The sequence below is a fragment of the Cololabis saira genome, chromosome 22, assembly GCF_033807715.1.
Source record: "Cololabis saira isolate AMF1-May2022 chromosome 22, fColSai1.1, whole genome shotgun sequence".
Lineage (NCBI taxonomy): Eukaryota > Metazoa > Chordata > Actinopteri > Beloniformes > Belonidae > Cololabis > Cololabis saira.
Genome location: NC_084608.1, coordinates 24695686 through 24722339, shown reverse-complemented (window position 1 = coordinate 24722339; position 26654 = coordinate 24695686). Strand labels below are relative to the sequence as shown.

The following is a 26654-nucleotide window of genomic DNA, read 5'->3' as shown; positions in this document are numbered from 1 at the left end:
ATAAAAAACACTAAAAATATTCAAAACATTCATAAATTATTCCTAACAATGTCTTATGAATGACTCATTCGCAAATATAATTTTTACAACTGCATAATTTCAAAGCAGACAAAGTTTTGCGCCCCCCCAGAAATCTCTGGCGCCCCCCCAGGGGGGCCCGGACCCCAGGTTGGGAGACACTGCCCTACAGTTATATCAGTTCAATTTTCCTCATAGGTCCTTATGGGAACCTTTTGTCATAGAAAGATCTCTATTATTCAAATATGTGCATAGCTTTGTATAAAAAAACAATATTTCCTCTCGGTTTTCTCTCTGAAATGTCCATTTGCATGCTGATCTGCTGTAATAACACCCAGGAAACTCCACCAATACTCTTTCCCCCCCAGCCTCTTCTACTCACTCAGCAGCTGGCGGCGCAGGACCTGCAGGCTTGTCTTCATGGTATCATGTGATCCGGCTCCTCCTCCACAGTGCTCATGGTTCTCTGCATGAGAAAGACAGGTAAGATGACACCCGGCGCTCAGATGTCAAAATCACATTCACCTCATGGTCAAGCTTCAGCGGATGTGCCGTGATTGGGTCCGTGCAGGTTTCAGCAGAGCAGACATGGAAAAGAAGGAAGGGGGATTGCATTGCGTCCTGATTAACCTTGGCGGTTTAATCCCACTAAATGACTGCTGCACACCGGCCCCACATCTCAAAACAGATCAAATGAATTACGCAGGGCTTGATATTGGCTATAACTGAGGAGGACTACGGCGTCTTCAGAGCTGCAGGGCGTGCTGGATAGTAAAGCCAATTTTGTAACGTCAGACAGCGGCCGGTAAGCGCTGTTCTGTGACAGGCTCTGCATGTGTGCCAGCAAGTATCTGACTGTGCTCTTTAGGAGAATGACTCACTGATGGCCTTCTCCGAAATAAAAAGCCACACACACACACACACCTCCTTTCCCCCCCTGGAGGAGTGTGTTTGTGCAGAAGTTTGTGGAAATGCCCCTCGGCAACACACTTGCTACCATGTGCACAGTCAACATAATAAAGGCTCATAAAGAATCACAAGAAATTAATATGCAGCTACACACATATAACCCTAAACATCCCTTACCCAGCGTTTATTAATAATCTGGTGTGAATGTAACACGTGAAATGAGAGATGACGGCTCTGGTTGCAGCCGGCACGTGTTTCTGTGGAAGTTGGTTTGAGATGACAACAAAAGCCCCGAGTGCTGATCCTGTCATTGGGCTTCATATCTCATAGACACACAACTCCATCTGAGACTTTAGATTACTGTAACTGTGGCAACCTTTCAACTCCTGTAAATACATGTGGAGTAACTACGCCTGTGTTGAAAAGATCGATTCTCCGATTTAAAATCGATTCTCATATTAATTCCTAAAAATCGATTCATATGTCTAAAGATCGATTTTCGAAAAATCGAAATTTCTTTTTTTTTTTTTCTTTTTTTTTTTTTCATCATTACATTACAACTTTTGGTACTTTTTTGTTTATGCCCAAAAAAGGAATATTTTGTTGGACACGAGAATAACTGGTGCCATGTTTTTGCCTTTAAATATGTTTAAAGGTATGAAAACATTAAAGTTTTAAGTTATAATTGCATAAATTTCTTTGCTTTATATACTGTCTTGGGGTTACATTTGCATTAATGTTAAAAACCACATTCTCATAAATGGGGAAAAAATAAAACCAATTTCATCCGTCTCCGTTTGCTACCCTGGATCTGTTTGGTAATTCTGACCCACATGATGTTTCTGAAAGCAGTTCTATCAGCATACTGAGAGCTGATTGGTCCTTACAGCATCATTAGCTGCCAATACTTGCTGTTGAATCTCAATACAATACTAGTATAAATATGTTGCAGAACTACAGTCATACCATTCATGCAACAGCTGAAAAAACAGTTTTATTAACACTAACCCAAATCAATATCTGATCGAATTGGATCGAATCAAAGCGTGATAATCGATTCTGAATTTTAAGAATCGGAATCGAATCGATTCTTGATATTTGAATCGATCCCCAGCCCTAGAAGTAACCTTGTGACGCTTGAAAACATTGTTCACTAACTAGTGACAGCTGAGCCACATTTCAGTTTAATCAATCACCTTGTTTAGCGCTGGATCATAACAATTTGAAATCCAATTATATTCCAGTTAAAGGTAATCGGTTGTAATGAATTAAAAGAAAAAAACCGTATCTAAATGATGCAGTGGGTAGAGTCTCCTCCTCCCAACCCGAAGGACGCAGGATCGATCCCCAGCCCCGTCATGTGTCAAAGTGCACCTGAACCCCACACTGGCCCCATAATCCCGGCCACTGATGGTGCTGGGCCCTAACCTGGATTAATGGGAAGGTTTGCGTCAGGAAAGGCATCCAGGTTAAAGTCAAATCAATTTGTGGAACAGGACACTGCACAGTGTGAAAATGAAATAAAGAAGTAAGATGAAAAGAAAAGGGAAAATGTGATAATGATGCAAAATGATGTATCAGGTGCGTAAACTCTGTAAATCTACTAAAAGCTGCTCCAAAGCACAACTCGGGAGTACTTGTGCTTCACTCGAGGATTTTATTATATGCTTCTTGTTCGACTCTACTGACTTTCAGAGGGTAATTTCATGGGCTATCTTTCACCAGGCATTTATCTCAAAGCTGTAGTTGGGCAAATAAATGGGTTTGATGGAAGAAAAATATATGATATAAAGCCCGTTTTAACATTCAAGATCAGTATCTTGTTTTCTTTTCTTTTACAAGCAAGTATTAAGGCCACCGAGCAGGGAATTGTAAAATGTGTAAACTGTACAGGATTCATAATTTCTTGCTTGCTGCCAAAAGGCAAAATCATATGCATGAAATAATGTACATCGCACTTTATGAAATCAAAAACTGGGAAATCTCTTATCACAGAAGGGAACTAAAGAATATAATGGATGGACACCAAGGTAATAAATGATAAACTGCAGGGGCTATGAAGACCCTTTAAGATGACATATGCATACGATTTTGCTCTCCCCCCCAAGTGTTTAGAAAATGAAAACAGAGATGCTCGCTGCTTCGCAGCTCTTAACTCACAGATTTGACTATAATGGCGCAGGCTCAGTAGTTATACGGTGCCAGTAATTGCAAAAAAGATGAGGCTGCAAGAACACAGCAGTAGCAGAAAAATGAGTTTTTCCCAGCTTCACATCTGAAGAAACAGCACAAGATGCGTCCACCTAAGACCTTCATCATCACATCCGCGTGTATGATGCTGCAGATAGGCTCTCCTTCCTTCCCCGCGGTTTAATTTTTCAGCCTCGTGTTCTTGGTCTGATGAGTTGAATGGCAGGGAGCAAAGAAGAGCAGCTGAGCCTCTCTCTGTCGTGATTATGCCTCATCAACGCGGCCAGGCCGCTCTTGCATTTGCACAAGGAGGGAGATGAGGGTGCGGGTTGGCGGATGGCTGCTAGAAGAAACTGACAGGGCAACGTTTCACTGGAAACTTTCTTTTTTTTAAGAGGACTCGACACTGAAGTCTCCTGCTGGGCAGATGAATCATAGTTCAGCTCAGCACACTCGTGTGGGTTAATGATAATAATGGGATGACGGCATGGGTCGTGGCACTTTTAAACCCCCAGATACCAGGAGAGGACCACCAGCGGGAGCTGGACCACATATATATATAGATATATATATATATATATATAGATATATATATATATATATATATATATATATATATATATATATATATATATATATATATATATTTATATATATACATATATATATATATATATATATATATATATATATATATATATATATATATATATATATATATATATATATATATATATATATATATATATATATATATATATATATATATATGTATATACCATATTTTCTGGACTATAAGCCGCTACTTTTTCCATAGGTTTTCAACCATGCGGCTTATACAAAGGTGCAGCTATTCTGCGGATTTTTCTTCCACCGCTCGGGGTGCTCTAACCGGAATTAGAATCAAAACTAAGACAAATTAAATGCAAAGAAGAATACGCTACTTCTTCTTTAGCAGATAGAAGTAGGTAGAAGCAGATTTCAAACAGATAAATAGATAAATAAATACCGGTTATTTTTTCTTGGTTCTTTCCCGTTTTAATCAGCAAAGTTGCTGCCGTGTCAAAAGACACTGTTAGGAAAGGATCTATTTAGGTACAAACATGTACATCATTTACAGTTCAAAATCGTTCTGTAGTAAATATCTAATCTAACAACTTAAATATCTGCGGCTTGCATATCTTTTTTTTTTTTTTAAATAGAGCGGATGCAGCTTGTATGCAGGTGCGGCTTATAGTTCAGAAAATACGGTATATATATATATATATATATACATATATATACACATACTGTATCTTTAAGAATTCACTAGCCAGCCCTTATAAGCAGAATACCCTTTCAAAGCTTTAGGCCTGAATACAGTTTTATTCTAACTGTCTGAGCATATTGCGTTTCACTGTTTAGCTCATTAACTACATCTGCCAACCTCCGCAGTTTTATGACATCACACAAAGCTCCACACTCCAATATCTGCCACTGAAACCACATCCAGTATCCTCGCTTGTGCTTAAAGGTCCGGTTTGTGGGATTCAGTGACATTTAGCATCAATCTTTAAGATTGCAATCAACTGAACACTCCTCTAAGAAAAACTGAAAGCATAAAATGCAAATGGTTCAATCTGAAGCCAGTGTTTAGTTCGCATGAACTGGAATGCTGTTGTAACTGTGAGGAAGAGGAACTCCGACATGTCAGTAAATGGTTTGTTCTAAGGTGATGAGAGCACAATGATTCTTGGTATCATGTCTGTCCAGACTAAGAAAACTCTTTAAATATGCTATTTTGTCTCTCTGCTGATGGACTGCGATGGGACCGATGTGATTCAGAATCAGTTGTTGGGAAGGGCAACGCTGGCTGGATATGGGAATGAGAGCAATAAAGAGTTGATTTGTAATCATCCAAAATCAGGAATCCTTTCAGAAGTTGCTGTTACAACAACCCCACCTGATGCAGGCTGTGCAGGTAAAAGCACGCTCGCTTCCTTTGATGCATCTCTTGGCTGGATGTTGGTTTTTTTTCATACAATTTTACAATAATTTCAGATATTCAGTTGAAGAACTTAACAATGTTGCTGCTCCTTGTTTAGTTAAACAAACCAACAAACAAAAATATTCGTAATACACTTAATCAGAACATGACCTTGAAGAGAGATAAGTGGATGTGGTTCAGTGAGTGAATGGATCATCCACATTTCATGCTTTTTTGTCTGTTCTCTTGTCTGTTATTGACCCTTGGGTGCCTGACATAACAAAATACAAAGAAAATACTAAAAAACACTCCCAACTTGGACTATAACAGTCTCTAAAATCATATTAGTATCATTATGAATACGTTGTTTAATTGTCTGTACTTTTTCATTTTATGTTTTTATCTTAAATTTTGTTTATTGTAAAACACTTTTTTGTTTTGGTATTGATTATGGAGGTTGTTGAGAAGTCTCAGAAATGTACTGTATGTATCAATTATGTTACAGTATATCTGATATTATATGGTTACGCGCAGGCATATAAGTTGACGGATGATGCCAACAATTACATCATCAAGTCAAAAAAGGCCTCTGACATTGTCATCACTATTTTTTATCGGGGGGTATACGTCAGGATTGGATCAGGAAAAAAAAATAGTGAAAAAAAAACAGGGATCAGCGCACCTGTAACTGAAAACAACACTCGGAGGAGACTTTCTAAGAAAGGCTTCATGAGCAGCCTGTTCTCACATATGTCTACAGCGTCTTGCTGTCATGTTAAGAGAAGGCTCCTCTGCGTGCAGCCCAGAAGACAGATGTCTACATCCTCCCTCAGGCAACAACAGTTTCAGCCATGGCAAGGACTCCAACATGCGTGAAACAGCAAAAAAAAGAAGAAGAGTAAAACCCATCATATCAATCAAACCTACAACAGGCAAAAAAGAAAAATACACCAACATTTGTATGATTTCAAGCCGTTAATCTGACGCACAGCAGCTCTTTCCACTTAGCCGCCTTGGTTTCGACTGGAGAAGGAAATAAAAGTTGCATGGCAACTGACAAGCGCACAGACGGCAGCCATCACCATAGCAACTTTAATGGTACATTAGAGTATATTCAGATCCATTCACTAGGACATTTTGGGGCTCAGACAGAATTGGGAGCTTTGGAAATTGTCACTCACCACAGGCAGAATAATCTGGAGCGAGTGTCTGGAACTGGTTGCAGACTAGGAATGGGTGATATTTTACCGTTCACGATAAACCGTCAAAAAAATTCCCCACGGTAAGAATTTGTCATCTCGCGGAAAAAACGATAAATTCCCGTTGATGACGTTTTTGTGTAAAGCTGATTTATGGTTCTGTGTTAAATCCATGGAAGGAAGGAAGGAAGGAAGGAAGGAAGGAAGGAAGGAAGGAAGGAAGGAAGGAAGGAAGGAAGGAAGGAAGGAAGGAAGGAAGGAAGGAAGGAAGGAAGGAAGGAAGGAAGGAAGGAAGGAAGGAAGGAAATGAGCCAGAAAGAAAGAAATAAAGAAAGAAAGAAAGAAAGAAAGAAATGAGCCAGAAAGAAAGAAAGAAAGAAAGAAAGAAAGAAAGAAAGAAAGAAAGAAAGAAAGAAAGAAAGAAATGAGCCAGAAAGAAAGAAAAAAAGAAATGAGCCTGAAAGAAAGAAAAAAAGAAGCCTGAAAGAAAGAAAGAAAGAAAGAAAGAAAGAAAGAAAGAAAGAAAGAAAGAAAGAAAGAAAGAAAGAAAGAAAGAAATGAGCCAGAAAGAAAGAAAGAAAGAAATGAGCCTGAAAGAAAGAAAGAAAGAAAGAAAGAAAGAAAGAAAGAAAGAAAGAAAGAAAGAAAGAAAGAAAGAAAGAAAGAAAGAAAGAAAGAAAGAAAGAAAGAAAGAAAGAAAGAAAGAAAGAAAAGTTCTGGTTTATGAGGTTTTTGTGTAACAAACAAAACAAACATATTTGTTTTATCGTCATTTTTATCGTTATCGGGATAAATGCCAGAAATTATCGTGATAAATGTTTTAGTCCATACCGCCCATCCCTAGTGCAGACTGTGTTTTTGTGGGTTCTTGACAGGCCCCGGTTCCTGTAGTTCTGGACGGCGGTTCTGGAAAGTGTGCCTGGAGGGGGGCGCGGACTGGAGGCCGAGGCCGAGGTCACCCGAGACGGCACAGTGAAACAAGCCCGTCACCTAGTTTCTCTGTGGCCACCAGCCGCAGGGACGACAACAATGCTTTTAATTTTGGACTTCCCTCTATTCTGCTGTTGCTGTAGGTACGAGGGCCCGAGGAAGCGGGCTGGCTGCTTGCCCGCAGCGGCTGCAGCCGGAGAGCCTTTCCCCCACAGGGTGGGAGGCAGAGGGAAGGGGGGAGTGGGAGTGGGAGATGACGGTGTGAATCACACTGTTGTACTCTCACAGCCAACTGATAACTGGACATCCAACAACAACAGTTGTAAGTGATGCTCTTCTCCCTTTCAGTCCTGATGCTACGCTCTCACGCCCGGGATTGTCGACTTAACATAAACTGGAGAAAGCTTTTAGGCAGCTTCGGCCTAATGAAGATGCAGGGGAAAGAAGGACGTGAACGCTTTGGCTTGAAAGTAACTGCTGTATGCTGGAAAATACTGTACACTGGTGAATTAAGACCCACGAAACCAGCAAATAAAGCAGAGTCAGTCTAAAATATGGTATATATATATATATATATATATATATATATATATATATATATATATATATATATATATATATATATAGTTCAAGCATATCCAAAAAAATTACAGGAGGATCAGCACATTTGGGGAGAGTTTTCCATGCAAAGATGCTGAATTCATTACATCGCAACTCGTGTGATTTCAGGAAGTTAGCTCAAATTCAAGTTGAGAACAACCAGCTTCCCTTAGCCCTACCCTTCCACGTCCACCCAAGGGGCCGGCACACTCATAGGGCGTCTAAATAGTCTTTGATGTTGTTTTTACTCTTTGATAGAGATCGGCAAGTATTCCCGGATAGCACTTGGGCTGCAGATTTGCTCGGCCCGCGTGTTTCCTGCACCCTTGATGACGAAGCCCAACCTGCTGCAGATAGCGGCTCTGAGTCACGATGGTACAGTAGCGAGTTTGCAAAATCTGCATGCTCCTAATCACGTACAATGATGCTTTATTACAGAACCAGGATCGTGATTACTACTTACGAATATAATCAAATCTGTTATTAAAACATTTTTCTTCAGCGGGAAGCCGAAAAAAACCAATAACAGTAACTCAAACACAAGAGAGAGCGTGGCTGACCTGAAGGGCTTTGATAACTTAATTATCCAGCCAGGATACACACAACAACTGAATGATTACGAGTATTGATTGCATGCAACAACAGGCGCAAATTAAATGCGTGGAAGCAAGTTCACTGTATCTTTGCTGACCCTTCCTTCCCTGAGGGAAGCCGTGCAGCTGAGTTGCTGCATTTTTGTGTGATCTCAGTCGGGGCTCTGGATGGTAAACTTGTCTGGATGAGTCTCTGGTGCTGTGTCATGAAGGCTGGCAGAGGTTGTGCACTTTATCAATCAGCACGCTCACCTCCCTTCAGGCCCTACTTGCAATACAGCGACACACCAGCCATTAAAAGAACATTAGGCTCTGAGCTCCCCATTACTCTGATGGCAAAGCAGAGACACCCTCACAGTCCCAGTCACATAGCTGAAAAGAAACAGGAAACTTGGGAAACAGTCATATTCTGCATGCCGCTATGTAAGACCCTTGCAAAATGAACAATTTTTCTCAAAACTATAGCATATTTTCCAAGTTTATTCAACCATTCTGTCATAAATTCCACCCTACATAACTATAAAATGACTGTTGGTGGGGTTGGTTTGAGTCTTTTTAATGTGAAACCAACCTGACTGATAACTTGACCATAACTAAGAGTAATCTTCCAACGTTTTCTGCAAAAAAGAGAAAGAAAACTAACTCAATGAGCAACAAAAATTTTACAGGTAGGCTAAGCAATTTCTAGATGATGTCACATCCATTGATATGAACCTAACAACATCATAGGGGTGCATCTGTAATTTCAACATCGTGTCAGTGTCTAAGCTTTTATACAGACCACAAATTCATTATCTGCAAACAAACCAGTTTTAGACTCTATTCTAAGACAGTCGTTTAAAAACACTAAACAAATTGTGTAAATTTGTGTTAGACAATAACTGCATCCCCTCTCATTACCAGTGTGTTGCAGAACACGACTTCTTTCATGTTTCTGTATAAAACTGCTTGAATCGTGATGTCCTGAAAACTTATGCAGTTCTACTTTTGTGACATTGTGCAGAGAGATCAGTTCCAGTAGCGCATATAGCATGCTTGACATAGAAGCTACAGTACACATGCTCATACAGGTAACGCGGTATTGTACAGGGGGCATCCTCCGGAAAAATAAACACTTAACTCAATGAATTTCTTAAACTAATGTTGAGAACTGGATATAAACTGCTCATGTGCCAACTGCATTAATGAAAATTGTAATAACGCATTTCTTGCTTCTGGTTGATTTGCCAAAAAACAACCGCCGCCTACAATAAATCTCAGATAGACTGCTATGCTTGAATTAAAAAGGCTAAATGCAAAAACATTATTAATATAACGGCATCTGACTAAACCTCCCCGTGCACATAATAATAAAAAAAAACTTCAACCAGAAAAATGCCTGCAGCCTTACACTCATATGTCTAGGAATCCAGCATCGATTTTTGTGCTCAGTGAACAAGCTGTCAGCTCAAATCCATGTCTTAGCTTTCCTCCCCAGGTTAACATATCGTATATGTCAGTAAAGAAAAACTAGGACAGCGTCGCATTAAAGATGATGTGCTTGTCAATACTCATTAATAGAGAGGGCAGCGTGGCATACAAGTAAACGTGTGGTTAGGTCACTACGTCAGTGCAGGTGTGTCCGTCTTCTGCACCAACGATGTTGCCGTATCCCTCGCAGGACAAGTGGATTTGAAAGTCACTAAGAGAAGAACTCCCACTCAGAGAGAGCGGAGCACCTGAGCCAAGGGCCCGCTGAGGAAGAGCACGGCAGCAGCAGCAACCTCTTCATTACTCATCGCGCTGACATACACCACCGACTCAAGCAATTCATCAGAGATCTGTGAGCCATCTGTGGGTGTATGAACACATGTGAGACACGCACCAAGAGATAAATAGTAGTAACTACAGCTCCTGCCAAGCTGCACAGCTCCTCCGGAGTCAATCTGAGAGCCTAAAGTTTAGCCGTATCATCTTCCTGCAGAGTTGAGATCAGTGTTAAATGTTTTCAATGGGTCCATGTCAAATATGAGTCAAACATCAGCGCTGAAGTCCTCTGTGATGAGTCAAAGTCAGAAACAAGGCCTAGTCAAGGGCTTCAACGTCTTTAAGTGAAGTCTCACTTCACTTAAATCTAACTAAAACTAAGATCAAGTCAGGTTTTAAGTTTGTAAGTTAGGAACAATCAAAAGTCAAAGTCCTAATTGGGGTCAGTAACTCACCTAGGAGTCTATCTACGTCTCAGAAACCTCATTTTGTTGTTTTCTCATCAAGTCTCTTGCCTGAAAGTAGCTGGGATCCAGCAGACCCCCGTTACCCTGCAAAGGATCAGAGGTGTCAAGTAACAAAGTACAAATACTTCGTTACCTTACTTAAGTAGAAATATTGGTTATCTATACTTCACTGGAGTAATTATTTTTCAGACGACTTTTTACTTTTACTCCTTACATTTTCACGCAATTATCTGTACTTTTTACTCCTTACATTTTAAAAACAGCCTCGTTACTCTATTTCATTTCGGCCTTTAAAAAAAAACTATCCAGTTAAATTGCTCCATCCGGATAGAGTGAATTTGGTTGTGGTTGTTTCAGATGTTCTCGTCCAGTTTTGTTCTTACATCCGTTCCCTCAGATTCCTGCAACTAAACTTGGATGTACATTCCAATAAAGGTTAGGATAAATGATAACATGCCTCTGAAGTTTGACTTTTTGCACCATTACAATACTTATAGGCAACTAGTCATCATATCTGCTGCTCTCTGAAACACATGTTAATGCTCAATAGTACACATATATGGTTCTTTAATATATTTGCATTATACTAAGATGCATTCATTTTCAATGGCTTTTGTCCTTAATGGATTTTTTCCCCTTACATTACTTTTACTTTTATACTTTAAGTAGTTTTGAAACCAGTACTTTTATACTTTTACTTGAGTAAAAAACTTGAGTTGATAATTCAACTTCTAAAGGAGTATTTTTAAACTCTAGTATCTATACTTCTACCTGAGTAATGAATGTGAATACTGAAGACACCTCTGCAAAGGATAAAGGTATAGATGATGGATGGATGGATGGATGGATGGATGGATGGATGGATGGATGGATGGATGGATGGATGGATGGAAGTCTCTCATCGCTCAAGTCCCGATCAGTTAAAACCAGAATCTGTTGATCATGCCAATAAATCAATAAATATTAATGCTGCTGATTTTTTCCAACCTTAGAATCAAGTCAAGTCCAGAGTTTTGTGTCACAGATCAATTAAGTCATTTTTATGGGTTGAGTTGGACCAAATCTTTAAGTTCAACATTCAAATCCTTATTTAACTCAATATTAAAATTCATCAGGTTTTACAGTTTGTTCTCAGGTCCTGGTTTTGTCCGTCTCAAGCTTCTGCAAGTCAAGTAGCAATTTTACAACAAAATTAAATGCTACAACACCTACAAAAACAGGGAAAAGAAAAGAAAATCCATTCATTCCCATCAGCGGTATCAGCAACCCTCAGTGCGCCAACACCTACATTCCCTCTGCTGCTCCCCGTGAAGACCCTGCGGACTGGAACAGGAAAGGATGGTGCTTAACTATCTCATAGGCTTTCTGATAAGCATGACTTCGTGAGAAAAACACTTTATTATTTTTGGCAGGACCCAGGGAACAAGTCCCACATAGTGTGACCGCGGAAAGTGGACGGGAAACATCATGACGGCTTCTGTCTGTAACCAAAGCCTACATGTGGCGGGGTTTCGCTAGAAAACGCTAGTCTTTTGAAACTTATTTAAGGGCTGCACTCACTGATCCATCTCTGATCACAGCAAAACGTGTAAAAACATCCATCCTTGGTGTTTGACTTAAATTTACAGAGACAAGTCTCATTTCTGTTCTGCGAGGTGTCAGATCTGAAGTCTACAAGTGTCAAACCTCCCTCAAGTCAACTCACGTCATCACTTTTTATGGATCTGTCTGTCACAGTTTAAAGCAAGTCATTTCTCAAAGCAGTCACATAGAAGTTTAGTTCAAAGTAAATCCAACTTTTGTCAAGTTCTTACACTCCCTTTTTTTTTTCTTTTTACACAGTAGCCATCTTCACGGCGTTCTGCATCCCGGTGGGAAACGGTTGAAGCCACCTGAAGGTCAGGCTGTCTGACAGGTTCAGATATGCCGAGGAACACTTGAGTTCAGCTAGATTTGGTAGAAAAAGTGTGACGGGTTACGGAGCCCTCGGGATGAACCTGTGACAGACCTGTTATGTCATCAAAACAGGACACTGCGGACTGAAAATCCGGATTGAGGAAGAGAAGCTGTGATCAGCGCTGAGGTCAGAGCTGACACACATCAGCTCGGAGGAGACAGTTTATTATCGATGTCTGTGTGTCTGTTCTTCGGTTGTTAACCTTACCAATTTACACACAGATGTCCTTGCAGACCATCTCTCTGAGCTCGGCTGCTGTTCCTACTCTTTTCAAGGCCACCGCAATAATACCTGAGCCAAAGAGGTCAACCTTATCCGGCTTTAATGGTTAGCGTCCGGCAGTATTTGACTCCCTTAATCATGCAGCACACCAGGGATCCTCCCTGGATACCTTCTGTTTTGCATACAAGGCCAACCGGTAACCTGGCAATGCTTTGTCCACGTTCCACGTAGCCTTCAGCCCAGCTGCATACAAAGAACTCATGAGTAAGAAATCTGTTCTTGTGAACCAACACCATATCATACTAAGGAGAGCGAGATAATTGCTTACCATCCTTCTACTGAGACACAGTCAAAAGCATCAGAACCAGCTGCATCCTTTTGTGGTTTGGAAACCTTTAGCAGCAATATAAAAGATCACTTCTCATGAGCCCCCTCTCTTTTCTGGGCATCGACAACACCGGACCAACCTGCAAAACACCAACCTGCGTTGTAGGTGACCCCTAAACCCCCAAACCTACCTATATATGAAATACCTATTTTGCAAAACGGACTACATTTATTTTGCGCATTAGTTGCACCGCCCCACGATAGACTGAAGACTAGTGTTGTCCCGATTGATCGGGCCCGATCACGGCATTTTCAAAACATCGGTATCGGCCAAAAAAGTATCGGGACATACCTAGTTATTAATGTTTTTAATATATATTAAATCGTTTTATATATCGTTGCATTTAACGTCACTTCCGGCCGGCGGCCGAAGTGACGAAATAAGCAAAACTAACATTAACATGTTTGAATTGTGAAATGTTATACATGTTCATGTTGCATTAAGCTGCTGCTATTCATTTCATACCATTCAGAATGTTGCACTAAGGTTAAGCTAAAAAGTATTTTAATTTTCTTGTGTTTGCAAGTTTGACTGGATGTCATTCAACTACCTCTTTTGAAGTTAAATTTATTCATTTTTGTTATTGCACTATTCTGCACTTTTTGTTTTAGTTTACAATTTCAATTTCATGTTTTTACATTTTGTTGCACCAGTGCTGATGAGCTTTGTTGAAATATATGTCCATGTTGTTCTCCAATGGACAATGAAAGAAACTTGGGATAATTTAGTTTTAGTCCTCTTTACTTTTTTTTTTAATTCATTGCCAAAATGTATCTGATTGGGAAAAAGTATCGGAAATGTATCGGGAGCCAAAAAAAGTGATCGCATCGGGAAAAATCTGGATCGGCAGATACTCAAACTCAAGTGATCGGGATCGGATCGGAGCTAAAAAATCCTGATCGGAACCCTACTAAAGACCTGTCCAGGGTTTACCCCTTTGACCCGAAACTGGAATAAACCGGTACAGATAATGGCTGAGCAGATGGACAGCGGTTGCATGTTTTGTACCATAAAACCGCTGTGATGTCGCTACAGTACAATATAAATATCTTTTATATTGATTTCTCATTGCTGATCCCTGTGGGCCTGAACAGAACCCCACCTCACTACATACAGGTGAACGGACAATAAAGCTTACTTTATCTTGAATGTTATTGGAGGCTGAAACCTTTCCAACCCATCCGACAAAGGCAACAAGAACAAAGTCATTGTCTGTGACATCACGGACCAAAATTAGAGCAGAAATAACACTGGTCTGTCGCCCTTTCTTCATCTTCACCCACCTCTGCACATGACTTGTAGTTGCTTTGCCTGTGAAGCCGTGAAACTGGTCTCAATAGAAGCACAGAGGAGGATAGGGGTGGAGATGCTAACTCCACCCCCTGAAACTGTGTTTGAAAAGAGGAGTGAAGAAGTGGCTCAAAAAGGGTTTTTATTACCAAAAGTATTTCAGTTATTTCATTAACGCACCAGGAAGTAAAAAAAAGAGCAGCTCTCCTTTCATATATGAAGATGCTGGGTGGAAATATAGCAGGTGAGGATGGATCCTTCATCTCTGTACTCTGCACTAAATGAGACATTTTTAGACCACCCTAGATTATCTAGTCACAAGGGGCAAAACACGACAATGAGCAAAGATTTTTTTGGAAAGTTATCTGAAGTTTCCCTTGGTTTTGGTTCCTGTGTTTAGTACTTTAGTACCGCATCCAAACCTCCGGATCTCTGTACCACCCTCTCCCCTCTCTCCCGAGAGTTATGGAGCGAGGCACTGAAGGAGCAGACATTGGGATGCAGCTCACCCTCACCACTGTCTGAGTCGTAAATATCCTCCCCTCCATCTCCATCCTCCTCTCCCTCCATCTCCTCCTTCTTTTCATCCCTTCATCCTCCGACTGAGTGACTGGCTGCTGCTGCAAAGGCTCGCTGATGACGAGCACTAACACAAAACTACAACGTGTCACGTCCCCGCTACGCTCGTCACGACTAGTAACAGAGTCTAAAAATAACTTTGCTTCAAAATAAGTGAAAGGGGCTCTAATGACGGCTAAATAACAGGTATTTACTGAACGCCTGATGACACTTCCAGGCGTTTGATGCATCAGTCTGAACTCAATCGTGAGGAAATCTGCTGCATGTAGGAATCAAAACACCTTTAGTAATATGAAATCTTTTCATCATGCAAAATTCATACTGATTGAAGCCAGTCATTAAAAAAAATACACAAAATGTGTTTAAATACATTTAGAAACTCGCTCCCGATGCAGTGGTTTAGTCTGTGATGTTGCACATGATTTATTAACCTGTTTTCCTTTGAAGGTCTGCTCTAAATAAGATGCCATATAGACAAAGTGTCCTTAACTGGATCCTTCAACAAAAATAGAACAAGAAGCACCATCTTAAATTTTTAGGACAGTCAAATAACTCCCTTTCTGCAGTTTAGCTCTCTTAAATCTAAAACACGAGAGAAAAAGGGACTTGACCTGAGACTGATTTTAGCTCGTCCCTCCCGAGACCGCTACATCTCCCGGTGCGTTCGCACTCGTCAGGACGGTGGGATTGATATGTAAAGTCTGTCGCTCCTGCTCTGCCACATTGATTATTTGACCAGCGTCGCTCGATGAAGCAACTGGCACAGATAACAAGCACATAATCCTCTATGTAATAGGTGTCAAAGTTTTAAATTGAAATCCCAGGAAGGCAGGCCGACAGAGATTTGATGAAGTATACGACCCAATCAATAAAAGATTTTATTATTTCTGGTTCGACACAACTCAGGGGGCCTTCTGTAATGCCTAAAGCGGTACTAACAAAGACAATTTTGGAGGGATGATTCAGTCTCCACGCATGTACACGGTTTAGTTTCTGTTTTCCTTCTCCAGCCTGGATCTGTGGCAGGATGGGAATGCTAAGCCAACTTTGTATAAGTGCATGGTCATGCTTTATCTGCAGAAGGTGCCAGATTTAGAAGAGAGAGGCTGCGATTGCTCCGGAAAGTTCTACCAGAGGGTTGGATGTTGGAAAAAAAAAAAAGAAAAGCCAAAGCTTCAAGGCTTTTTTCCTCATTCATCTCCCATCTCTCTTTGCTCCCTTCCACTTTTATTCTTTGCCGGCTTTCATCCGATAAGGACTCTTCCACTCTCTCGTAATTGGTCTTCATGCCTTGGGCATCTCCAAAGAAAGAGAGGTTAAAAATATAGACTGGATGATGGAAGTAAAAGCTTTTTTCCTCGTAGGGGTCACCATAGTAACCCATCTTACTCTTTATACCGATTTGGCACATGTTTTACTGCTGGATGCCCTTCCTGACATAAACCTGAGCATTTATCTAAGTTCAGGACCAGCCCTATGAGCGGCCGGGGCCATGGGGGGGTACTGGGACGCTTCGGCGTGTGACGGGACTGCCGATCGACCTTCCAGATCCGACTCGACCCAGTGAATTGAAATTAATTGAATTAAGTTCCATTCAGCCTTGATGGGCTTACAAAGTAAAAGTTGAGATAAGAAAGCCTTTTCTTTCCCTTTGTGTGTGTGTGTGTCTCTACTCCACTTCCTTCCAATATACTGAGCCGAGGAAGCGTTTGTTTTTTGGTATTTTAAGCAAGAGGCAAACGAGAGCTCAAAGGTAGAGGCATGTATGTACATTGTTGTCTGAGCGATGACGTTTGCGCTACATCAGATCTCCTGTAATAACAGTAACATGGTAACACTGACAGACACCTCCCTGTCTGTCAGTGAAGGCGATGGCACACCCGCCGGTGGCCAGACTCACTCCTTTTTCCACTCCTCCCAAAGGCTGATGACTACATTTGTTGACTTTTGGATGAACATTTGAGAGAGGCATTAATATGAATTTATGCATGCTGCATTGCTGAATATTTCTGCTTGAATTTATGCTCACTTTTAAGTAGAGTCTGAAAGAAAAAAAGATGCCTACTGAATATTCGGTTGGTGTTATTGTTGAACTTGTGTCATTTTAGCATAGAAGAGGAAATATAAACACAGAAATATTTCATTTTCATCAGCAGATGATACAAAAAACACAAATGCTGATCTTTGAATTAAGAGAGAGCATTAAAAAGAACAAGACTGGAACTAAATTCATTTGAAAGCAGCCGACGAGCAAACACCATAAAGAAAGCATGACGCAGCAGTCGCAGTGCAACGGCGAGGGTGCTGTCAGCCATAATCTATCCTCCAACTTCCCAGCAGGCGTCACAGCCACCAGAAGGCCTCACCCTCTTAAAGCGGGCAGGTAAATCGTTAAAGAAGGATGATAAATCACAGCCGGCAATAACACCGACACAGGCTGCGATGCAAACTTTTGTCTCGGGGAAAATGCGTGTACTCTCAGTGCACTGCAGCACGCCTGCTGCTGCGACATTAAACTGAGAGGGACCATTTGTTAAAGTGCTTCCCACCGAAGCAAGCGGTGACATCGACTGCACTGAAGGGCTCTCTCATTCAGGCAAACTCCAATGAATGGATGGATATTAAAAGTAGATGAAAGAAGGACACAGTTCTGAAGCCAATAGCTGCAGGTCGAAAGGATCCTTATCCTGTAACTGAGCAACATGCATGAACATGAAAGCAACTCGGTTTGCCTCGAGGAAGAAAGATTACAAATGTAGTGGTAGGAGATGATAAACTAAGGGTTGCATCTCCTGGACTTGAGCCGGGACTCTTTTAGCTTTTACTGAATGTGAATGCTTCTATCATAGAGGGAAAGATATCAAAAACACATCTGATCCCTTTAGACCAACATAAAACAATATGATATTTCAGATGGGAGGTTGAGGTGGTAAAGGCAGCGTGTAATGGCTTCATGAAGTCTGTTGGCACAAAAGTGATTGAGAGCAGTGTAATGACGCTATAGCCCTGGTCACACAATCAGTTTGTTCCTCCTTTGAAGCGGGTTTATTCCACCTCTCTCTGCTTTGTTAATGGCAAATGTAGCATTTTCTACGGTGGCCGAGACCCGCCATTGCTGAAAATAAAAGTAACGCTGCAAACAGAAACAAACGCTGCTGCAAATTAAAGAAACGCTGCAAATAAAAAGAAACGCTGCGGAAAATAAAACGACGCAAATAAAAAAGCCACAACGGAAGTGAATTACCGGGGACTATCTTTGCTGATGCACCAGTGTTTTTTACGTGAGAGGAGTCCCTGACAACCACACACAGCTTCAACTTCACATTCATACAAATAACTATTGTTACCCACGCTTTAGATTATTCTTGGCATTATTATTAATGATAAAAACAACAAAAACAACAACACCTCTCACATAAAAACACCGGTGCATCGGCAAAAACAGCCCCGGGTAATTAACTTCCGTCGTGGCTTTTTTATTTGCGTTGTTTTTTATTCTATTTGAAGCGGGGTTTCTTTATATTTTCAGCGTTTCTTTTATTTGCAGTGGCGTTTATTTTATTTGCTAAGCGTTTATTTTATTTGCAGTGGCGTTTGTTTCTGTTTGCAGCGTTACTTTTATTTTCAGCAATGGCGGGTCTCGGCCACTGTAATTTTCTTTCATTATGGCACTGTTCCCCCTTGTGAGGTGGTAACAGAGGCATAAATGAGTGCTGTGTGTATTCAAATCACACAAAGCTGTAACACTGGCACAAGGATGGCTGTAAAGTCCGCCGGAGGAGGAAATCAATCCATCACAGAGCGCTGGGAGAGGCGGGCCATCTCACAGAGGCGTTAGGACCAGAACGCCACGCCAAGTGACAAGCAAGGTGACGCAAGAAAACCACCACCAGGTTTGTGATCAGAGGTTGGGGTGGCGGAGACCAGCTGGACAGGTCGTCCATTACGAACTTTGTCACTTGGCTCGGGGCTCTAGCTATGATGCAAACCTTGTTGCTCTTAACAACCCTTAGCAACACAGGTACAGTAAACCAGGTAAAACCGATGTCCCCGCCTTACGGGCAGTACTGGGATCCCCCCTTTCCATCCCTTATGTCATTTCATCAATGAATGTGGTTTTTACTGCTATTTCAACATTTAGAGTCATCACCAGAAAAATAACACCAGAAAAATTACTTATTTGACAATTTTCACCTGTTTCAAGTAAATTTTCACTTGAAATAAGTAGAAAAATCTGCCAGTGGGACAAGATTTATCTTCTCATTACAAGCAAAAAAATCTTGTCCCACTGGCAGATTTTTCTACTTATTTTAAGTGAAAATCTACTTGAAACAGGTGAAAATTGTTGTTTTTTCCAGTGATGAGTCTTGTTTTAAGTGTAATGAGATTTTTTTACTAAAATGAGACATTTTAACTAGAAATAAGACAAATATTCTTGTTAAGATTTTGAGTTTTTGCAGTGATCCATTTTACTTATCCTGTGAAGGACAGAGTCATATTGATAAGTTCAGAAAACTGTTTTTTATTGTTGTGTTTTGATGTATTTGATGTAAGCCCAGTGGATATTTCAAGCTTACAGAAGGCTGCATTTAACTGCTGCTATGTCATTCCTGCAGTATTTCTGCAGGTGTTTTGGTCAGTGCTATTATTTGTAATATATTATATTATTTGTAATCAGCACAAATTATCTGTCCCCATATGATAAAATCCACCATCCCCCCTGATTTTTTTTTACAACTTGAGTACTGGTTACGGGTGCAGTAGCCCCCCAAAACCCAGCAGCGAGGGGGACACCGAGGACGCTACTGTGAGCCAACCTAATAGAAACTTTATTCATCAATTTCAATTTGCGGTCTGATCCCGTCACAAACTTGTGATGCTACTGTTGAACATGACCTATTTTCATTATGATTGATTAAAAAGGTAACATCCTATTAATTACTATGGATGGGAAGAAAGAATAAATAAAAGAAGAAGACTTAGAGAAAAAAATGAAACTTTAAAGTGTGATTTTAATGTGTGTAACCCTTCAAAATAAAACAAGCTTCTGAAATAAGGTTACAACCAGAAATCGGTAAGACATCTAATAATCTTTCATATGATGCTGAGGTTTTCATGACAGGAAGTAGCTGTCTTAGGAAATCCTCTCGCTCCAGAACAATACTACGAGATGGAACGTAAACACATAAGCGAGCAAAAATGTGAAAATACGCAAAAAGGAATTCCCGCTTTCCTGCTCATGCTTTATTTGGTACTCTATGAAATACAAGAGCGGTTCGTCAGGAGCAAGACGGGAAACAAGGCCACGTTCAGGAATGTCAGAGAGGTGGACAAAGCAGGCCGGCACTGTACCAAATAATTTACAATGCAAACGAGGAAATACATATTGTTTTCACTGTGTCTCTACACTTCCTGCTGGACTTCATGGGCTGCAAAACCTCAAGACAACACACACACACACACACACACACCAGGAACGCTGTGACGCTTTCTTACTCTACTCACACATCCCTCAATTAACCTCCTGATGCAGCCTCTCGTCCGGTCACAAAGGCAGGAACAAAAGGCAAAGGAATGATGTTTTTTTGAAGCCACGAGTGCTAGTATTGTACCTCGCTTCCTGAAGCATTTCAGCACCGGCCTCCGAGGGCCGGCTGGGATGACGGAACAACAGGAGCCACATCCGCACCGAACGTCCTAGTCCCGGCATTTCCCGCCGGCAGATTACCACGTGGCCCAAAACCCAAAGAGCAAAAGAGACAGGAGGGAAAGATGTGGTATTGTTCTCGACCTCCAACCCCCCTCTCCCCCCACCATTAGCGAGACGGATTAACGCCAAGAGCTGCTAGTCCTTAGTGCGTCTGGCTGGCTCTGTGCTGACATGAAAACAAACACTCTCAGACCCTCTCCATGTTAATCAGGCTAACAGACAGATGCACTCAACAAAAAACACAACAACAAAGGCCTTAAACTGGAGGATTTACGTATAGATGAGCAGCCCAGTTGCTAAGTAACTCAAACCGACTATTAAGCCACTTCTAAGACTAAATAGATGATATACTTCATGTCTGAAGTTGTGGTTGGTTTAGGAATGGGCGATATTTTACCGTTCACGATATACCGTCAAAAAAGTTCCCCCACGGTAAGAATTTGTCATTTCGCGGTAAAAACGATAAATTCCCGTTGATGACGTTGTTGTGTAAAGCTGATTTATGGTTCTGTGTTAAATCGACGCACAACGTACGTGAAGGAAGGAAGGAAGGAAGGAAGGAAGGAAGGAAGGAAGGAAGGAAGGAAGGAAGGAAGGAAGGAAGGAAGGAAGGAAGGAAGGAAGGAAGGAAGGAAGGAAGGAAGGAAGGAAGGAAGGAAGGAAGGAAGAAAGGAAGGAAATGAGCCAGAAAGAAAGAAATAAAGAAAGAAAGAAATGAGCCTGAAAGAAAGAAAGAAAGAAAGAAAGAAATGAGCCTGAAAGAAAGAAAGAAAGATATGAGCCTGAAAGAAAGAAAGAAAGAAAGAAAGAAAGAAAGAAAGAAAGAAAGAAAGAAAGAAAGAAAGAAAGAAAGAAAGAAAGAAAGAAAGAAAGAAAGAAAGAAAGAAAGAAAGAAAGAAAGAAAGAAAGAAAGAAAGAAAGAAAGAAAGAAAGAAAGATACATTCCCATTGATGACGTTTAGTAGTAATAGTATTTAGAATTCTTTTAGAGGAGTGTTTTGGGGGCTCCAAAGACTGAATGTGGTGATAGATTTATAGTTAAAAAGGTGGAGTTGAATTGGTATTTTTTTTTTTTAATCGTAATTTTTATCGTTATCGGGATAAATGCCAGAAATTATCGTGATGCATTTTTTAGTCCATACCGCCCACCCTAGTTTGGTTTGAACAGGGCTGGACCCCCAAAAAAGCCCCTGGATGCTGTAAGTACCACCTAGTGATGGTATTGTATGTAGTTAAATAGTTAACTTAGCACTCAGTACTAAGTAGTAACAGTGTGAGTGTTTGCTGCGGCTGCTGCGTCGCAGCTGCAGAGACACCGACCTTATAAGTCGTTAGTTCAGATTATGATGTCTAAAATGTGCAGGGTCATTGCTATTACTAATACGCTCTTGCAGTGCTTTACAGTCCAAGATGTACACAGTTGTGCCCTTTAATACATTTTTTTTCAGTAGAAGTGTTTTTACTAAATAGTTAAATCAAATTAAATGTATGTGTTAAAGTAATACATTTATAACAACTGTGAAAAGTCATCAACCCCCCTAACTACCTTGAAACTCTGAATAATAATTTTAATCTTCTACTGAAGCTCTGAAGGAAATTAAATGTTATTTGGACCATCAGTAGTTTTGGTGTAAATTAAACAACGATTCAGTTGTGCATTTTAATAATGGTTAAAAGATAAACTTGTAAATTCAAGTACCGGTTCATCCTGGCTTTTTCCTCCACTGTACGGTTATACACATTGCCCGTTTATTGTTATTCAAGGCTCTTCTGGACACTAAGTAGCTAATGTTTTGGCTTTCAAGAGTCAGCGGCCATTGAAGAAAATGCAATCTTCACCACTGCTGAGAGCGCTGATTGTGAAATTGCAGCCTTCATCCTCAGACGCTGATGTTCGGCAGCTGACTGGCTCAGCTTTTTCCCATCTCATAAACAGTGCAAAATTAAGACATGTTGTTTCTGAGGCAGAAATGGAAATGATTATCCGTGCCTTTGTTTCTTCACGGCTGGATTACTGTAATTCTCGCTTTACATGTCTGAACAAAAGATGCCTGAATGGGATGCAGTCTGTTCAAAATGCAGCTGCACGCCTTATGTGCAACTCCAAGATGAGAGACTGCATTACTTCGATTTTAAAAACTCCTCACTGGCTTCCAGTCAGTTCCAGGATCAATTTTTAAATTCTTGTTTTAAAGATCAAAGCTCTCAAAATGCCCCTTTGCAATTGCTATTTTATTACTGGAAAAAAAACAATAACTACATTAGCGTACCATGCCAGGACAGGTAAATTACTTTCCCATTTCAAATGTCACATGCTGATTCCAGATCGTATCATCACTCGCTGGAGAGTCTGAATATCTTTTCTTTTGAAATATAAACTGATTGGAGACGGTCAAAGTGAGTAATATTGAGTATTTACAGAGTGGACATTACTGGACCCCCTCCCCCTTATCTAATGGATGGATGGATGATATATAGGTCTGACCACAGGCTCAAAGCTCTCCTCTCTCTCCTCCATAACTGACCAAGATGCACATTAAGTTCTCAGCGCTTTCTGGTGCTTCAAATGTTGAAAATGAAAATGTAGTCAACTTTCATTGCATTGTCCTTGCTGCTGCTGTAATCATGTGAGTTTTTCCTGCAACTCTGGGACTAATGTTCACCTGAAGAACACAGAAAAGATGACAGCCAGGTGACCTGACAGGGCTGAGGGTTTAGATTGAGATCCGACTGACGCCGGTCCAGCAGGAAACTGGGGTAGAGGTGACCACGGGGTTGAGCTACGGCAGTCATCAGGGATCAGACTGCAACCTTCGGAGCAGGTACTGCTACCAGAAAAGCAACAACTCACAAATCAGACGAAGAATAGTCATAGTAACAAACGCAGAAGTTGAGCATCTTATCTCACCTGTTTACTGGCAAAATAACAAGCAGAGCAGCTCTTAAAGGAATATTTCTAAAATAAAAGCCTGCACATTGTCAGTCACTAGAACATACCATATAAATGGTGCACATTATAAAGTGTTTATATAAATCCTTAATTGTAACTTAATATTGAGACAAATACAGTGTGTATTGTGTCGTAATATGTACAGAGGTGATGCTGGATTTTTCAAGTTCAGAACTCGAGACTTGAGAGATCCGTCATTTTTGATTGTTCTTTTTTCCTTTTGTTTTTGGTGCGACATCACAGATTAGCGCCATCTGCAGTTATGGTGACGTATTACACCGTGCGCACGTGCAGAACGTACGCTCTAATCGGTGTAGGGTTGGTGTGTTCGGTTTTTTGTTTTGACCAAGTCGGGGAGACAAAAACTAGTGATGTTCGATACCACTGATTTCCTTTCCAATCCGATATTGATTAAATTCAGGCTGGTATCGGCGATACCGATTCAATAAATTATGCAAATACATGTGTATTTTAGATAGCTTAATAATACAAGACATCACAGTCACTTATTTAGCTATTTATTTTAAAGTCAGAAGTATTCTGAGGTAGCGGCCTCATTCAAAATATGGCAGAGCTGTTACAACAACAGAAAAACCAGTGTTTGAAAAAGGTGTTTCCATCACTAAAAAAGATAAGTAAAGTAAGTAAAATAATAAAACCATAAAAATAAATAGAATAGTAAACAAAAATAAGAACTACTATAAAAATGAAAATAAAAAAGTAGTTCCTACCAGCAGCGTGTCATTTAGACAAAATCTGAATAGTTTAGTTACTTTCCACCGTATTTCTGTTAATGATACACATTACCACAAAAGACTGGAGTATCAAAAGTATCGATATTTTCATTTGAGAATCAATTTTAGAGCATAGAGATCTGGTATCGGAAGTATCGATATTTCAGTATTGATCCGCACATCACCAACAAAACCCGACTGTATCCCGGCCTTAATCCTCTTGTTGTACCACTTTGTAACGGTAAAATGTAGTTACAAATGGACAAAGTCAGTTTATGGCCATCATGAAGATGGATATTTTCATTTTAAACTCTTAACGTTTACTCAAGATTTAAAGAGAGGTTGTAAACACTCAAATGCACTGAAGTAGAAATTCTCTTGATTTTAGAGTCCAAAACATGATTTGTCTTGCATCTTTCTGTTGTGCTCAAGGACATTTAAAGAAGCAAATGCAGAGGCTGTTCTAGTTCTAAGTGGGAGTACAAACAGATGCCCGTTAAAGTCGTCCACTGATATGAGTTTATCTCCCATGTCAAGTGATCATTTTTAAAACCGTATTTCATCTTTAGTTCAGCATCACTTCTATATAAAAGCCTTTCAGAGGAATCTGCCATCCCTAACCCCTCCGTCTCAAAGAGACTGATTAAACATGTTTGGGGTGAATCACATTTTTAATGCGCAGTCACTAATAATTTTTGTGTACTAAAATAATCATTGTGAAATAAACCGGGTGGATAATTGGTGCCTGCTCGCAGATCCAGACTGAACCGCTGTGAACAAACCAAGCCAATTAGTCTGTTGAGAAAGAGCCCGCTGACGAGTCTCTGTTTCACAACTCCAGCCCATGAGCTATAACGGGATCCATGCGTTTTATTTGACTTGCACAATAATGCTGGTCGTTTGCATTAAACGCGGGACGTTGCATCAGGAGTGATGCAAGAGGATCCCGCTCATGGTGTAATCTCCCTTCAAAGGAACTTTAGTCAATAGCCGTGTTTACATGCCGCAGGTGTTAGGTAACGATGCATGTACATTGTGAGCAGCATTTGCATGGATTACTCCCAAACACACACACAACATCCATCATATATCGCTTACAGATGACTATCAGAGAAATAATGAAGCAATCAGTGCAACCGCTCGCCACAGTAATTACCGGCGCTGACCTGGACACCCGCAGAGGATGCGTCTGTGTGCAGCCGTTTTCCAAACCCCTTCCAGGAGAAAAATGTCCTCCCAACAGATGTTTAATTACTAAAGGATCAGGAGATTTGGTTCATCACTCATGGTTGAATTAATGAATGGGCAAATAGCAATGAACAAGCCACACTCAGCATGGTTTGGATGAGATCTGCGACACCACACACGCACACATACACACACAGTCAACAGTAAGATTTTTATGGATGAAGCGGTGGTTCAACATCACGGTCGGCTAAAGGTGGAGCTCGGGAGAGGAGCAGAGTTGTGGGGGATTCGTTTTCCTGGTCTCAGACAGTGTGATTAAGGGATAAAGTGCAGAAGATCCTTTCATCAAGCAGGTGAGAGAAAGAAAAACATAAACACGGAAAAATGACAATTGCTAAGCTTCACACCAGAAGCAGCGTTACAGTTTCAGAAGCCAATTTGGACCAAATATACGCGCCCAATCAGGGACAAGGGCTTCATATACACAAAACAACGATTCCCAGGTAAAATCCAGGTGCAACCCACTCAGAGTCCATATGGACACACAGGAGGGGCAACCGTGGATATAAATGGGTAATTTTAGAGCTAATTTGCATAAATTGTTCAATGTTTGCCAGCATATAGTTGTTTTTCTTTTGGCGGGGGGTTTAGACATCAAAATTTAGATTGATAACACTACATACATGGTAGAAGGGTTTGGCTTTAATAATGCTTGATACAAAACAAGAGTCAAGGTAAAGCATAATTTCACTACTTTTGAGCCTTTATTCTGGGGACAGTCCAAGAACCGCTTCATAACAAACAATATGGTTACAGAAATGTTAATAAGTCAGTGGATTAACAAGTTATTTTGATGTCAAAACAGTCCTGAGCCATTGCACGCCATTCTGGAGTTTGGTCGCTATGTTACATGCGTTGCTTCTGATTGGTTGTATGTCTATCCAGTGGTGTTCAGGTTCCTCTGGATCTGGAGCTGAACCCAGAGGAACCTGACTGATTCATTTGATGGAAAAGGAAG

General features: G+C 40.6%; 1 protein-coding gene across 4 annotated transcripts in view; it reads right to left on the bottom strand.

Moving 5' to 3' along the window:
• The window catches only part of tmem108 (transmembrane protein 108), a 68538-nt gene that overhangs the window by 27431 nt on the left and 14453 nt on the right, over positions 1–26654 (bottom strand). For 3 of the 4 annotated variants that reach the window (XM_061713364.1, XM_061713366.1, XM_061713367.1), the window contains exon 2: positions 401–484. In XM_061713364.1, coding sequence (XP_061569348.1) covers positions 401–440 — 40 coding nt within the window. In that variant the 5' untranslated portion in view covers positions 441–484. Of the gene's footprint in view, positions 1–400; positions 485–20666; positions 20791–26654 lie in introns of those variants that run through there. The other variant, XM_061713365.1, reaches the window with a different exon arrangement.